General features: G+C 36.8%; 1 protein-coding gene across 1 annotated transcript; it reads right to left on the bottom strand.

Annotated features, from left to right (window-relative positions):
- Window positions 1-4,098: 4,098 nt before the first annotated feature.
- LOC142173722 (protein NRT1/ PTR FAMILY 4.3-like) lies at window positions 4,099-5,873 on the bottom strand. Its single transcript, XM_075239356.1, has 4 exons — window positions 5,735-5,873; window positions 5,404-5,458; window positions 4,718-5,085; window positions 4,099-4,622 (listed from the first exon to the last, which is right to left on the bottom strand). Exons 1-4 carry the CDS (start codon window positions 5,871-5,873, stop codon window positions 4,099-4,101), a joined length of 1,086 nt encoding a protein of 361 aa, XP_075095457.1.
- Window positions 5,874-17,368: the final 11,495 nt, after the last annotated feature.

Here is a 17,368-nt window from a genome sequence, read left to right on the forward strand (position 1 = left end):
GGATATATGAGTTCATAACAGGCCAACACTCAACCCCATACAACATGGCTAGTCTAACCACCGGTTTATAAAACTTACCTTTGAGTATCAGTGGCACTCTCTTATCACACAAGACTCCAGATGCAAACCTCCACTTCATCTACCCCATCCCAATACGGTATGTGATATCCTCGTCAATCTCCCCTCCCATCTGGATAACTGACCCAAGGTACTTGAAATTTTTACTACTTGGTATGACCTGTGATTCAAGCCTTACTTTCACGCCCATTTCCCCCGGCTCAGTGTTGAACTTACACTCCAGGTATTCCGTCTTCGTCCTGCTCAGCTTGAAACCCTTAGACTCTAGGGAATGAATCCAGACCTCCAAGCTCTCGTTAACACTGGTTCGTGACTCATCAATCAGAACTATGTCATCGGAGAATAACATACATCATGGCATCTCCTCTTGAATATGGTGTGTTAATGCGTCCATCACCAGGGCAAATAAGAACGGGATGAGCGCAGAACCTTGGTGTAACCCCATAACAATTGGAAACTGCTCATAGTCGCCTCCTACAGTCCTAACTCGAGTCTTAGCCCCATCATACATGTCTTTAATTGCCCAAATGTAGGCAGCCGACACGTCTTTTGCCTCTAAGCATCTCCAGAGAACTTCTCTAGGAACCTTGTCGTACGCTTTCTCTAAATTAATAAACACCATGTGCAGATCCTTCTTCCTCTCCCTGTACCGTTCCACCAACCTCCTAATAAGGTTTATAGCTTCCGTAATAGAACGAACCGGCATGAACCCGAGCTAGTTATCGGATATAGACACTGTCCTCCTCACCCTCACTTCAACCACCCTCTCCCAAACTTTCATGATATGACTTTGTAATTTGATACCCCTATAATTGTTACAACTCTAGATATCATCTTGTTCTTATACACCGGAAAGCAGTCCAACAAAAGTTAAAAGGCTTCATTAAAGCAGGGACTAATTGGCTTTTGTGCGTGGTGACTAATCCACCTTTACTTGCTTTCACCTCTTGCCTTCTGTTGTTTCTTTATTTGCAAAAAAATGTCTCTTTTATTTTATTTTCATCCCTGCTAACGACCTTATCTTTATTCTTCATAGAAAGCTGCCAAACGTAAAAAGATTCATGCTTTCAAGTCTAAGATGCGGATTGAGCAACTTGAGGTTGCTCAAAACAAGAGGCAAAACGCTTGGCAGCAATTTCAATCAACTAAAGGTCAGACTAAGAAGGTATGCTGGTCACTTATTCTCAGGTTGATAACCTCATGTATGAATCACAATTTAAAGAGATTGTGCCTACTGTATAATATGATGATTGCTCTTTCTATTGTATTTCTCACTTCTATCTTATCAAAAAAATTATATTTCTCACTAGAATCACATGCTTATGTTCATAAGCGACTGTATAATTTTACTTGTGTTTGTAAAAATCTGCATTTATTTGCAAAGTACTTCACATTGCTATTGGATATCTTATCCTGTAGTAGTCTTCGTTATTCATAGTCATGTTTGGTCTTAAAGTAGTAGCCAGATCTGCGTGGCACAACCACTTATATCATTTTATTATTTCTAAAGCCTTTTAAGCTGCTGATATCTTATGCATTGCTAATATTATTAATTGTATTTCAGGTGGGATTTTTCTCTGGTCGAAAGCGTGAGAGTATCTTCAAGTCTCCAGAAGATCCTCATGGTAAGGTTGGTGTAACCGGAAGTGGCAAAGGTTTGACAGATTTTCAGAGAAGGGAAAAACATTTGCATCTAAAAGGCGCAAATGCTGAGGCTTCTGATGAATAGATGCTGGTCCTCCCCATAGTTTTGCAAGACCATTGTCCATCTGCTGCCTAAGTTTAGAAGGTGTCCTACCTATATGTAAACAGATGTTCCTCCCCAATTTCGTTAACGTAATGCTGCATAGTAGGACTATAGTGTTTATTCTCTTTATATAAATCCTACGTTGGAAGAGCATGATTTTATGGATAAAAAATCAACCTCTGACGAATCTTAACTCTGATACCCCTTTGGATATATTCTTATCTACCTGGGCCTTGATTCTTCTTGAGCTATTTTGGACAGTCAGATGGCAGCTTGTAAGCTTTTATCTACTTCATCCATTAAGGAACTGTGGTCAATAGAACACACTTACATGGGAATGGTAGAGTAGAAAATGACTTCATAAAACGTACTTCCATCTACATCTAGGCTAGGTTTATCCATTCCATCAAAGAAAAGAGAACGATAGTAGTAATTGAAAGAATTAAGTCATATCAATACCAGTTGTACATTACAATAAGCTATGGTACATTATGATGACAAAAAAGGATGGAACCAAATATTTTTTTTATAAAAAAAGAATTAATGTATGGAGGACCATTGTAACCCTTTTAGTTAACATATTAATGAGCAATGAAGCAGTGGTTTTTTGGGATATATATAAGAGGGAGGGCCTATCTCCAACATAAAAAACATGTCTCAGACATGTTTCTTTGGAGAAGACTAAATGATTGAAGAAACAACAGTAAAATGAAGACATCATCTTCATAAGCGTACTAGATATTCCATTGAAGTAATCTATGTTTCCCCTTTTTCCCTCCCCACCAAAAAAAGCCCCACCTTGCCCTTGTCACTTACTCTTTTTGACTTTATGCACATTTACTTTCATTATGTTCCATGAATATGCACCACATAGCTTAATAGTAGTAAAAAAAGCCAAAGAAGAGGTTTTTACCCCAAAAACAAAAAAGTCATAAAAGAGGTGCAAAAATATAAACTTTATAATATGCAAAGCATTTCATCACCTGTAAAACTAAAATGAAAACCAAATTAGAACATATTGAGAATCCTAACCTGCCATTGCTGCTTTCAGAGTAGTAGTTTTTCCAGCAAACATGGGACCCACAATCACATGAACCTCACCTGAATCCGAACCCGATACCTCAGTATGCAAGACCCGAATTTGATTATGGTTTGGCACAGTAGAACAGCTAAAGGAAGAAACTTTATTCATGGGGTTTATTGTTTGAACAATAGTAGTCTGGTTTCTGAAAGTAAGAACCCCATATCTTCTGCATACAAAAATGGGTTCTTGAAAATGAAAGCAGAAAGATAAAGGAGCTGTTGTGGGTCTTGAAAGCATTGGGTAAAGTAGTGATTTCATTCTTGATAATGTTAGCATGTAGTAGGAGTATGAAATTTTGAGGCTTTTGGAGTAGATTTTTTTTGGGATTTTATCACATATTGACTATTTGCAGGTATGATTTTATGGGCAATTGAGTTAATTTGATGTTAGAATATGAGATAAGAAAAGGGGCATGGGTTTTAAGGGTTTTATGGGCATCGGGAAAAAAATTACTCACACTCAATTATGTGAGAATGTGTATTAGTTAATTGAGAGGATAACTGATGATTGTTTAAAAAAAATGTGCGTCCGAATTAGTGTAAACGAGTGTTAGTAAGTTTATTATACTAACTTTGTGCTATGTTTTTGTCATTCAAAAGAGAGTGAATAGGTCCACAATTTTCTGCATGGTCGAGGAAGTGATATTGACGTACTAGAGAAATTAAATATATTGAATCTGTAAATGGAAAGCTACCTAAATTCTTCAAAGCCCGAGGCTTTGGGCCGGAGACCGACGACTAAAAGAACCTTTGAAAAGGAGACCTCCTTTTTTCATCAAATATATATGCAACTTCAAAAGTGTTTATGCAATTAATAAAAGCATTGTTTTTATTTGAGTGTTAGTTTTATGCACAGAGGGTATTAAAATATTCATATAATTAATATATTTATAAGATAGTTATACATAAAATTTCTATGATAAGCGAATTTCTATGATAAGTATGCTAACCGGATAAAATTGATTACTAGCACAGGTTAAGTTACACTCTAATGTAACATATCCTTACAAAAAAAAGGGTTTCATATAACCAACCAATAACAGGATTACGTCCATGATTAGTCGGATTTTTGTAGACATTTACATATTCCAATCACCTAAGTAGAGTTATATATCATCATTTCCATAGGCACCTTAGAGAATTTAGAGAAAATTATTCCCCTAAAAGTACATAGTAATTTCATTAATTAATTATGCTATACTATCATCTCCAACAACTTTGGAATTAAAATCTTGCTGTATTGTTGCTGATGAAGTTTGATTTTTGGAATACCATGTAGCCCAAAACAGATAGTTGAGGAAGTTGAGAAAGCTCAGCACTGCCAACAACCAATAGAAAAGATCAAGTCTTTTTTTGTTGAGATTATTGCCACTAAGCCAGCCACCATGTGATGAATTTGAAGTGGTCTTATTCACTAATGAAACAAGAAGTGAGCTTAAATAAAAGCCAAATGAATATGAGCAATAAGTAATGGCTGTTAAAAAGGATTGCATCCCTTTTAACGATTGCTTGTAAAAGAACTCAATAAGTCCAACTGCAGTGAACATCTCAGATATTTCAAAAATCAAGAATTGTGGGGTGATCCAAAATATTGATATGGTTTTATTTTCGTTCACTACAGAAATTCTCCTTTTGTTTTCCATTAAGGCTGCTGATACCATGGAGAAAGTCGCGATAAATAGGCCAAGACCTATACGTTGCAGAGGGGTGATGCCTGTTGAGACGACATAATATAAATAATTAATTAAAATTGTGCTCTTTCTGACTGGTTAAAATTTTAAACGAAATGCTCACGTATTTCAATAATACCTGAATCATGATCGGTGAATTTTCTCGCGAAAGGGACGAAAAATGTGTCATAGAGAGGGACTATGAAAATTAACAATATGTAAGGAATTGATTGAAGGGAAGCTGGAGGTATATGGAAATTTTTAGTTAGCTTAGTGTTCATGGTACTTCCTTGTTGTACTGAAAAAGTTTGAAGTTGTGCTAAAATGGTATTGAAAATTATAGTGCAAGCAAAGATGGGAATGACTGAAATTAGGATCTTCACTTGCTCTACTTGTGTTAATGTGCAAAGTCTCCATCGACTTATCTCTTTTGTGTTATTTCCATCTTGCACTTTTATACAAGCCTTGTCCAAGAATCGGAAAATAGAAGGACAAAAAGAAAGTTCTCTACATAATTAGTGTGGAAGAATATACCAAAGTAGTGCTAAACTATGATTACCATTATGCCTTAAAACTAAATTAAGTAACATTAAGCGAAGAGTGTAGTAAGTGGCGAATTCCTACTTTAGCTATATCACTGCATGTATATACTATCTCAGTAGAACATTATGATGATAATATTAGACGTGTTAGGATCAAGTGCTTATCATCATGCCAAAAGCTAGCTATAGTCGATAGTAAAGACGTAACTTGATTACTTAACCAAGCACACCAAACAAGTGTCATGTTCGATCATGACTCCGACCCGGACTCCCAGCCCCTTACCCAACAATTACTAATAATGTGGAAGATGAGCTTGCACTGACAGTAATATGAAACCCTACTTACACAAGTGAGAAAATAAATTACTACTATATATATAAAGATTAAAGAGTAGTCTTATACATTTAGATTCGTTTTTTAGAGCATAATAATGAAATAAAAGGTGGGTGATATAAAGATTCATGTTTTTCACAGACTGACTTAATTAACCCATTGAATTAATACGTCTACTCAATATATATTTAGTAAGTAGTAGTAGTATTAAATACCGAAAGTTCGACAAAGGCGAAGATGAGGAGGGTCCAAGAAGGGAGAGGATAAACTTAATTTATACCAAGAACAAAAGCAGCAGCTTTCATTCCTCCATGTTTAATGGAGTTTGAAGGTCTTCCTCTCCAATCAACACTACTATTAGTCTCAGCTTCACAAATATTGTTGTTATTTTCTTTTTCTCTGTCTGTCTCCATCTCCATTTTTTCCAAAACTATCTCTCTCGTTGTACTTTATTTCCTCTCGTATTTGTCTTTATTTTCAACACAATAAAATTAAGAGAAATAATAGAGACAGTAACTAGCTCTTCCTGGTTTTGTCAGCACAGTGAAACAAAACTTAGAAGAGGTTGTCTTTATTGCTAATAATGCTGAAAATGAGCTCCTATTTATAACACTTCAATATCTATTACCTTTCTTTCAATAACAACCTTTGTTGGATATTGAGACAAACACTCACCACTCCCGCATAGTTATCGAGTCAACTCTGCTCACGGATACAATAAATAAAAAAATTTACACAATCAATATATTATCAGCAACAATATAACTTAATATCTTTTTTTTTCCAGGTAAATAAGCTTCTTTTTGACCGATAATACATTTTTCTAAAGTTAAAGTGTATGGCCAAGCGTTTAGAAGTGAACATATGTTTAGTAAAAATTTAAAAAACTGACAAATATATGATCTACTAAAATATTTTTATAGGACCATTTTTTTAGCAACACATGATAGTTATTTTCTTAGTCGTCTAACAATAATTTTTCGTTGACATACGCTTTCAAGGTTAATCGAATTTAATAATTATACATTAAAATCAATATGATATTATATTTAATTTTAAATTATCATTCGAAAAAGATATAAGAAATATTAACATATGAATGCCTCATTTCAATAACACTTGGTAAGAAAGTGATGATATAATTCATTATTTAAAGTAAATAAAAATGGAGATGCACTTTATAGTTATATTAAATATTACATCCCAAATATTTTTAGATATGTTTTAAAGAAAATTCTATATAAAGTCTTAAAAAGTATATATAAAAATTATATATTTATATGTCGGTTTGATTTGGACTTTTTTGCTCAATAACAAACCAAATCAAACCTAATCGAATTTTTTAATCGGTTGGTTTGACTTTTCGGACTGATGCGATTTTCCGATTCGATTTGAATACCCCTAATAAAAAAGCGGTAGATACTAGATAGCATAAGATCAATGATACGCATGCTAATATTACTAGGTCAACTAAATGTTACATTGGGAATATGTGGTAACACCACAGAGATGATGAGTTTGACGTGGAGGCTGACGCAGCCGCAGTAAATGCGAGAACCTGTGCTGCACCACCAGTGGACGAGCAACATGATCAACCCCCCTCCACCCCCGACGACGGATATTACTTACAATGTTGTTAACCATGCAGGCGGCGACGCTCTCCCAACCATTCTGAAAAGGATGGAGGAAATGGAAAACGAGAACAAGGCACTTCGGGACCAAATGAGAGAACATCAAGAAAGGCTCAATAAAATACCGGAAGCTCCTAAGTTATTACCGAAGAGAGATGTCGGTCGGTTCGTCGAGCAGCCATATAGTGATAGCGCTGCCCCACATGCCATACCAAAGACCTTTAAAATGTCGCCTTATCTGAAAATATATGATGGCACAACCGACTCTGAGGATCATGTGACCCATTACGTCACCGCCGTGAAAGGCAATGACCTTGCCAAGGAACTAGTATCCTCCATTATTCTAAAGAAATTCGGTGAAACCTTTACGGGAGGTGCATTGACCTGGTACTCGCAACTGCCGGCACGTTCCATCGAAACCTTCGAGGAAATGGCCGATAAGTTCGTGGCGGCCCATGTCGGGGCCAAGAAGGCCGAGGCAAGAGTGAATGACATATTTTCTATCAAACAGTCCCCGGGAGATGGACTGGGGGACTTCCTCGCCCGTTTTAACCGAGTAAGAATGACTTTGCCCAATGTATTAGAAGGGATGGCGGTAGCTACTTTTCAAAATGGGCTAAGCAGAAATAGTTCAAGGGCGACAAGAAATTTATTAAGCCGGCTTATGAAATATCCCCCAACAACTTGGGACGAAATACATAATGCCTACTGTACCGAAATTCGAGCAGACAAAGACGGCCTCAATGGGCCGACTCATCAACTGATCTCAGTATAATCAGAATCCAGAAAGGATCAGAGAAATGCTATCAAAAGAGATCCCGTAGCCTCACGACCAAACTGAGAACGACATCTCCCATATGTCATAACTATCGATGCATCTTCATCTCTCCATGAAGAAGGCCCACCCAGATCAAGAACATGGACTCATCGGAATAAGAGAGGTATGCCCCATTTACTATCCGCTCACAAACGTGTCACCTACAGAGATCATCTACGCCTTAGAGAAGCTCGGACCAAAGGTAAAGTGGCCACACAAGATGAGGTCGGACCCGAATACCAGAATATCAGACGCCCTCTGCGAGTTCCATCAAGAGCAGGGACACAAAACCGAAGATTGCATCGCCCTAAGACAGGAGGTCGTAAACATGCCGTGACAGGGACACCTCAAAGAATTGCTGAGCAATCGGGGAAGGACAAACTTTTCCAGGGGATCCACTTTTTAATTGATTTTGACATGAAAGTTGTTCATGCTCGGGTACTGTGCTTTCAGGATTAATCCACTTTTTATCCAGATCTGAATATTTGGGTGAATAAAGGAAATTTCGTCAAATAATGGCTTCGTTGATGTTATTATGTGATATATTCTTTATATTTTAAGAAGAAATGGTTACCAAGATTGAGTGAATAAATGATGAGTTACTGGTGCATTACTAAAAATATTGTCTCAGTAATTCAAATTGTTTGCATAAGATATAAACTAACAAATTCAACTTCTGCCTAAACAAAAGCTGGAATTTTTTTCCAGAAGCATCTGAATCTTACCAAAGTTTTAGATGAAAACTTTAGGCTGATTGAAAATCGTGGTCGAAATGTTGTTGTTGTTTGTTATTAGTATCATTTTGTCATGTCTTGGCAAGTATTAAAGTTTAGCTACCTAATTTAGTTATTGACGGTTTTGTGCTCAAATATAGAAACATTGACTTAGCTCAAAAGTAAAGTGTCCTCTTTCAACAAATTATTATTAATAAAATGAAGGAGAAAACACCATCTGATAGATTAATGGCTGCGAAAACGCCATCTGTACATCTGCCAAAGATCCAAAACTGAATACATAACCTTCTATATGAGGAAAATTGATTAGTAAAATGAAGGAGAAAATACCATCTGATAGATTAATGGCTGCGAAAACACCATTTGATACATCTGCCAAAGATCCAAAACTGAATGCATAACCTTCTATATGAGGCAAATTGATCTTGTTCAAAAGTTGGATATTCTTCTTCTCTTGTTATTCTTTTTTAATAACTTATCAATCACTGATTGAAGGTAGTACACTGAATTTTGGTGTGTAATGTATTTAGGAAAAAATTGAACTAGTATTGAGCCAAAGCACCGTGTATGAGTCGGAAATTTCGCCAAATGATGCCATTGGTAAGGTGTTGGGAAAAGAGCACTCTGGAAGGGTAAGGTGCTTGGGGTTAGGAGTTGTTCCTGGCAGAGCGTTTAGACAAACAAGACCTCGTTATAGTGATTTGAATGCTTCAAGTTATAATAACGGTTCATGTTCTTCCCAATGCCAAGAGAAGTACAATCAAATGTTGAATGCTCACAATCAAAGCCAAGAGAACTACGAAGAAATGATGAATGTTAACACCCAAATGATGAATGCTTTTAAGGCGTATATGATAATAAAAGTAGGGAGGATACCTGAAGAATTTGCAGGGATCTTTGTTTCTCCTCATTCAACGGTAAGAAAAGTTCATAACTTTCTTATTTAATTTTGAAAACTTTTGTGCTATGTGGTGTTTGACTCTTTTTCTCACTTTCTTCACTCCTATATCTACACATGCATTCTTATCAAATGTGCATTTTTTATCTTTCATGAATTAGCACGCAAGACATCAGCCTATCCCCTATTCCGTTTCTTGATTTGAAAGAAGTAGATTCTTGATTTTTCCTTTTTATGGGCGCCTTCAAGCAAACATCAACAAGTTTTCTATACAATCCAAATATAAGTACAGATTCAGAATCTGAATTCTTAGGTGACTACAAAAGCTAAGTTTTTGTAAGGTTCTGTTGCTTCCTTGAATGGTCTGTGATATACATATATATGTTTTATATGAATAATATCAAATGTGTAAGTACTGAAAAACTGAAATGTATTAAAATTTCAAACTAAACTTATTTAGTATGGCCAGTTCTGTTTCGATCTAGAAGTGAAATTACCTTCTTGAACTTTGTAACAGCAACATCAGCCACCATTTCAATTTCCATAGGGGACTTATTTATCTCTAAATGTCCCTGTTACTTTTGAAGTTAGATCGGGAGGAAAGTAATTCTTGAAGTTACTGATACTTGACTTAAGCTAAGTGATTATTAATTAGGATATTGTTGAGGTACTTTTCGTTAATTATATTTTATTTTGATTTTTTTAGCCAAGTGATGCGGCTAGCGGATCCATTTCACCCATGGATGTAAGAAGATCATCTGGTGGAAGTAATCCTAATGACAACCATTGAAGTTGTTTGCAAATGTATCGTACTCGATTGAATGGTCATAGGAAATCTTTTGTCCATAATAGTTGGAGTAGATGCTCTGTTTAAAGTTTATTTTAAGACTAACTATAATACTGATATTTTGTGTTTAATTGACGGAGTCGTTGTGTTTAAAGTAAGTTTTTGAGACTAATGATAATTTACTTTAATGTAGTTTATTAATATATTGATGTTACTTGATTCTATATAATCTGATGATGCTTCATTATATTAACATAATTGAAATTGGATTATTTATGGGTATAACAATTGCCAAAAAAATAAATTCAATGAATAGCAGAGGTTATAATTGCCGTAATTTAATGTATAATAATATTGTGTTTAAACTTGCTGGGGTTAAATAAAAATATTGTAGGGTTTTGACTGCCGCTATTTTTTATACGTGTGTTCTTAAAAAGTTAAACTATCGAATTGCGGAGGTTAGACCGTCGCTAAATTTCTGCCGCTATATGATAACGGCGGTCTCCGAAAAAAACCCCGTAAATTGATTGCGGCGAACATTATTGCGGGGGTTTTGAAAACCGTCGTAACAACAAATTGCGGAGGTTACTGACCGTCGCAATATGTAAATAAAACCTCCGCAAATTTAGCATTTTTTTGTAGTGGGACGTGAACAATATCAAGGGCCGCCGAAGCCGCCCTCGCCAGCCTGCACCATCCACATGATCATCGGTGGTTGGGATGATGCTTCCATCAACAACGTGAAGTTCACCACAACCCACAAGCTCAAACGGTCAATCACCCACGAACGGTATGATGAACTCGAAGAAAGTATCATCTTCGATAAGTCAGATACCAACGGTTTATCTTTCCCTCACAACGATTCTCTCGTTATCACTTTACGAAGATACCGACGTAAGATGAATTATAGTAGATGATGGGAGTGGCGCATATATTATCCATCCTCGAGTACTCACTCAAATGAAACTCGAGGACAAGATAGTGCCACGCTGCATCACACTAACATGATTTAACAATGCAGTTGAGCGAATATCTGGCGAGATCACACTCCCCGTCTGGGCGGGTGGCGTCACTCTGGAGACCACCTTCCACATCATGGACCAGGACACGACATACAACGCCATAATAGGGCGACCATGGATTCACACCACGAGAGCTTTACCCTCCATCTTGTACCAAGTCATCAAATTCCCAACTCCTTGGGGCATATTCAGTATACGAGGGGAGCATCGCACATCCCAGGAATGTTAGCGCATCGCCCTAGACTACACGGCTACCCAACAAACAAAGGATAAATAAAAGGAGGCGTACTAATCAACAGGGTCGAGGTCGGTATGCGATGACGGCGAGGACGTCATGTGGGACCCTGATATGGTCAGGGCCGCAGGATCGACCATAGAAGACCTCGGTCCAGTTCAATTGGACAGCAACGACCACAACAAGAAATCTTACATCGGCTGCAAACTTCAAGAACCTGGTAAGTTTCGTAAAATTTTAACTGATATGCACAGCTTTTAGACATGCAGATATTCCAGGTATCCCAAAGGAAATCACCACGCAAAAATTGAATGTCGATCCACTCTACCCTCCGGTGAGGCAAGTTAGGCATAAGTTCAACTCCACAATTAATGATGCAGTACACGAAGAAGTGGAAAAATATTGGAAAACAACTTCGCCAGAGAGTCGAAGTATCCCCAATGGGTCGCCAACAGAGTCATGGTGAAAAAGAAGAACGGCAAGTGGCGGATGTGTGTAGATTTTACCGACTTGAACAAAGCTTGCTCCAATGATTCATTTCCATTACATCATATCAACCAACTCATCGACGCAACAGCTGGGCACGAGCTACTAAGTTTCTTGGACGCCTATTCGGGCTATAATCAGATCCTCATGGAGGAACAGGACCAGGAAAAGACCACCTTCATCACCCACCAGGGGGCGTACTGCTACAGAGTCATGTCCGTTGGATTGAACAATGCAGTGGCAACTTACCAAAGGATGGTGGCGAAAATATTCAAAGAACAACTCGAAAAAATGATGGAAGTCTACATCGACGGCATGCTGGTCAAATCCAAAAGGAAAGAGGATCACACTGACCACTTGAGAGAAGCCTTCGGAATACTCAGACAATACGACATGAAACTGAACCCCGAAAAATGTGCATTCGGCGTGGCCTTAGAAAAGTTCTTGGGTTTTCTATTGTTGCAGCGAGGTATCGAGGTCAAACCTCAACCAAATCAAGGCCATCAAAAGGATACCAGAGAACTTGACCACAACAAAGCAGGTCTAGAGGCTGACTGGCCGTATCACCGCCCTTTCTAGGTTCATCTCACGATCCTTCGATAGGTGCCACAAGTTCTTCGGTGTACTAAAAAAGGATAACGACCTCTAATGAACCCCTGAGTGCATCCAAGCCCTGAAGGAGTTAAAGGTGTACTTGTCCTCGCCGCCGTGGCTCTTAAAACTAGAACCAGGACAGCCTCTCCTCGTCTATCTCGCTGAGTCCGAAGTAGCTGTGAGCGCAGTCTTAGTCCAAGAAAATAAAGGTACGCAATCTCCCATCTATTACATTAGCAAGACACTAGTGGACGCCGAGATCAAATAACCCTATCTTGAAAAACTAGCTCTGGCCTTAGTCGTAGCTTCACGAAAGCTTAGACTGTATTTCCAATGCCACCCTATCTCGGTCATCACAACTTTCCCCTTAAGAAGAATTTTACATAAACCCGAACTATCGGGTAGATTGGCCAAATGGCCAGATTGGCCAAGAGAGCACGATGTTACATATCGGCCGCGAACGGTGATAAAGTCACAGGTCCTCGCTGACTTCGGTGCGAAAATAATGCCCAGAGTAAAAAAGGATGTCGTCCACACATCTTCCTACATACAAGACCTCTGTGTCCTGTACAACGACGACGCGTCTAACGCGTCAGGGTCTAGGCTGGGTCTCGTACTCGAAGTCCTAACATGCAAAGTAATTCGCTAGTTCATAAGGTGCCCGGACATGACTAATAACGAGGCCGAGTATGATGCCGTAATTGTAGGACTGAGACTAGCACTCAAATACGGGGTGAATCGACTAAGGTTGCGCTGCGATTCTCAACTCGTGGTCAACCAAGTCATAGGGGAACTTTTCAAATCAAGGAGCAAAGGTTAAAAAAATACCAGGCCGAACTCTGCAAACTAATACCCGAGTTTGTCGAATGTCAGCTCGACAAGATCCCCCGAGCCCAGAACATCGAGGCGGACAGACTCGCCAAATTAGCAGCAGCCACCAAAAACATTACAACCGGAGACCGGAATGTGGTCCACCTCCCCAGCTCGTCGATAGAGCAAATCGAGGTAAGAACCATAAACCTGAATTAGGACTGGCGCAATCGTATTATTGCATATTTGCAGGATGTCATACTCCCTAACGATAAAAAAGAGGACTCATTTTTATTAAACAATAATATATTATCAGCAACAATATAACTTAATATCTTTTTTTTTTCTAGGTAAATAGCTTCGTCTAAGAGTCTTTTTGATAAAAAATATATTTTTCTAAAGTTAAAGTGTTTGGCCAAGCGTTTAAAAGTAAAAATATTTTTTGAATATAATCAAAAATAATTTTTGAGAAAAACATAAAAAATAGCTTCTTCCCAAAAGTACTTTTTTGAAAATTACTTCTGAGAAATCAAAACTTAGAAGCACTTTTTAAAAGTTTTGTCAAATACTAATTGTTGTTCAAAAATAATTTTTAGTTAATTAACTAAATAGGAACTCTTTCTCATCAAAAATACTTTTTTGAAAAATACTTTTCAAAATAAGATCACCAATTTTGAAAAGTATGGCCTCGTTTACTAAAGGATCATCAATTTGGAAAGGATGGAAGCCCTAAATTTTAAGGTAAAAGACTTCTTCACTTTTCAAGGTTGGAAAAATTTCTTTTCCTTGATCCCTCCAAAGGTCTATGAAGACTTAGTTCGCATGTTCTATGAAAATCTTCGCTCTCAGCTTAATATACTAAGGAGGTCACATTTTAAGGTAATTGAATAATATAATATTTGTACGTTTAGTTTTTATGTCAAACAAGTTATAAAATAAAACACGACAAAAGTTGTCGCAAGTTACATTTATAATTTGACCTAAATTTGGGTCTAATGTCACTGAGCATTTCTCTAAATATACTTTGAGTTATGGGGTGATATACCCATCAAATTGAATCTTTACGAGTCTACTTTTCAATGCATTAAACCGTTTGTAGATACAACATCGATGTTTGATGCTTGGCCACACAAGCTATAACTCATGTTAATTAAAAAAAATGATATGTAAATGACTTTGAAGTGACTTGATATTGTTAAAAAGTTTATCTATCAAATATCAATGTGAAGTTAAACTCTTTTGTATTTCCTCCTACCTCCTAGTTTCAAGTTTCAACTGATACTTTCTATAGGCTATACAGTCCTTTTTTTCTTCTTATTTTTTTTTTTGGGGGTTGGGGGACAGGGTAGAGGGAGGTTATTCCGAAATGAAGGAAATTTTTAATTTTTTTTTTGGTCAACAAGACAAATATATGTAATTTAATAATCCTTCTACTTTTTAAAGTTATGCTTATCCTCAAACTTCATCTTTGCAACGAGCAATTACATTTCAGCAGTAACTCACCTCTCTATTCAAAGTTGTATATCAACAATATTACCTTTTATATGGAGTAATATGTTATTAAAGGTTCTCTATTTTTTAATTATTTTTTTAATCTTTGCTTTTTTGGATAGGTGAATGTCAAAATGATGATATTCAATAAACTAATATTGCATTTTATAATGATCATGACATTTTGTAAAAGATAAGTTATTTTTTCTTAACTTTATTGAATTTAATACTCTTTAACTGTATCTGAATGCTTCATCTTTTGAGGTTCAAATTCTCTGATAAGGTTGAGAATACGCATTCCCTTGATCCTTTCATCTCCTTCGTATTCTTTCTTCAGGAAACTCTAGATCTCAAATGTCAATTTCATTGTCATAATCCTAACAAAGATTTCTGGTGAGACTGCAGCAAATAACGTAGCTCTAGCCTTTGACTTTCTTATTTTCTTCTCCTTGTGATTCTTCATCTGTGCCATAGTTGGATTTGCACGCAAAGAAGGAATGTCGAAGTCCTACTCAACAGCTTCTCAGAGATCATTTGCCTCCAGATGTGCCTCCATCCTTACTGCCCAGACATAGTAGCCTTCTCCATTGAAGACAGGTGGTGCAAGTGCAGTGAAAGGGGTTTCTGAATCCATAGAAGAAGAAAGAAAAAGATCTGTTTTCCTTTAATTATAGGCCCTTCAAGAAGAGAGCTCGGATACCAATTTTTTGGATTTTTTATAAGTTCTACTGTAATTTTAAGAAAAAAAAAGAAAAAAAAATACAAGAAGAAGAGATAATATTTGTTGGTGGAAAGTAATATTCAGAACTGAAAATGGTGTTGAAATACAGAAAAAAGGTGAACAACTAGAACCTAGAATTAAGCAACTACTTAGCACATGATTCCATGATCAACACATGATTCCACGATCAACAAACTCCTAAACATCAGCCACTAAGTTAAGAATACTAAAATGTAAAACACGTAAGGAAAAATATTCAGCAGTTGTTTGATTTAATCTTGCAGTAACTAAGGTAATTGTTCAACAAATATGGGTTAGTTCCAATTCCAAATATCTGATTGGTCATATATCCACACATTGTTGGTAGGTGACGCTGGGAAAGTGTCCTCCCTTCTCTCTATAAAATTAATTATTTCATACATAAGTTTTGGTAATGCTTTAACTTCTTTCTGCAATAATAAATACAAATAATGGTATTGAATAAGAAAAAAATTACTATCTCAAAAGCTAAAACTCTTGAAGAAGGATTTAGTAATTTGGAATAGGGAGATTTTTGGCAAGATAAGTAACAGAACCAATAGAGCTTTGGAAGAACTCCTCATTCTAGAGCAGGCAATTGAAGGAAGGTTACAAAATCAATCTAAAAAGAATAACATGTTGAAACTGAGAATGAAGTTATAACATTAGCTAAAGTAGAAGAGATATCCTGGAGACAAAAGTCTAGGTGCTTGTGGTTGAAAGAGGGTGATAGAAACACTAAATACTTTCAGAATATGGCCAATTTGCATAGGAGATACAACTGCATTGATTGAATACAAGTGGGGGATAATATCATTGAAGATAAAGAGCAGGTGAAAGAGGTGATCCTCTATTTCTATCGAGAGTTATATTCTGAAAAAGAAAACTCGAGACCTATGGCTAGATTTGAAGGCCTATAATGTTTAGCTACGGAGGATAAATAGGCTCTTGAACATGAAATTGAAGAAGAGGAGGTTCTAAATGATGTCAACTCTTGTGCACTTGATAAGAGCCCTGGTCCCGATGGCTTTACCATGACTTTCTATCAGAAGTGTTGGGACACTATAAAACAGGACCTCATGGGAGCTTTCAATAACTTTCACAACAATTGTCACATGGTAAAATTCTTCAATGCCTCTTTTATTTCTCTCATTCGTAAAAGAAAAGGAGCAATTGAACTCAAGGATTTTAGGCATATTAGTCTTATTGGTAGTTTCTACAAGATAGTGATAAATGTGTTAGTAGAGAGGCTGAATAAAGTGATTGATAAGCTAGTATTCAGTTACCAAAATGCATTCATAAAAGGCAGGTAGATCACCGTCGTCGCCCTTATTTCCAATGAAGTTATGGACTGGAGACAAAGAAATGGTGAACCTGATCTTCTTTTTAAGCTTGATATTAAGAAGACCTTTAACAAACTCAACTTGCTTTATCTTATATTAATACTAAGGCAAATAAATTTTGGTGAAAGATGGATCAACTGGATTAGATATAGATTCAACTCAGTGAAGTACTCTATTCTTGTCAACAGAAGCCCAATGGGATTTTTCTCTCCAAAAAGAGGGATTAGGAAATGAGACCCCATGTCTCCATTTCTCTTCATTCTAGCTATAGAGGGGCTTAGTAGAATGTTGGAAAAGTCCAAGCAATTGCAATGGTTAAAAGGTTTT

Source organism: Nicotiana tabacum, chromosome 19 (assembly GCF_000715075.1).
Source record: "Nicotiana tabacum cultivar K326 chromosome 19, ASM71507v2, whole genome shotgun sequence".
NCBI classification, from domain to species: Eukaryota; Viridiplantae; Streptophyta; class Magnoliopsida; order Solanales; family Solanaceae; genus Nicotiana; species Nicotiana tabacum.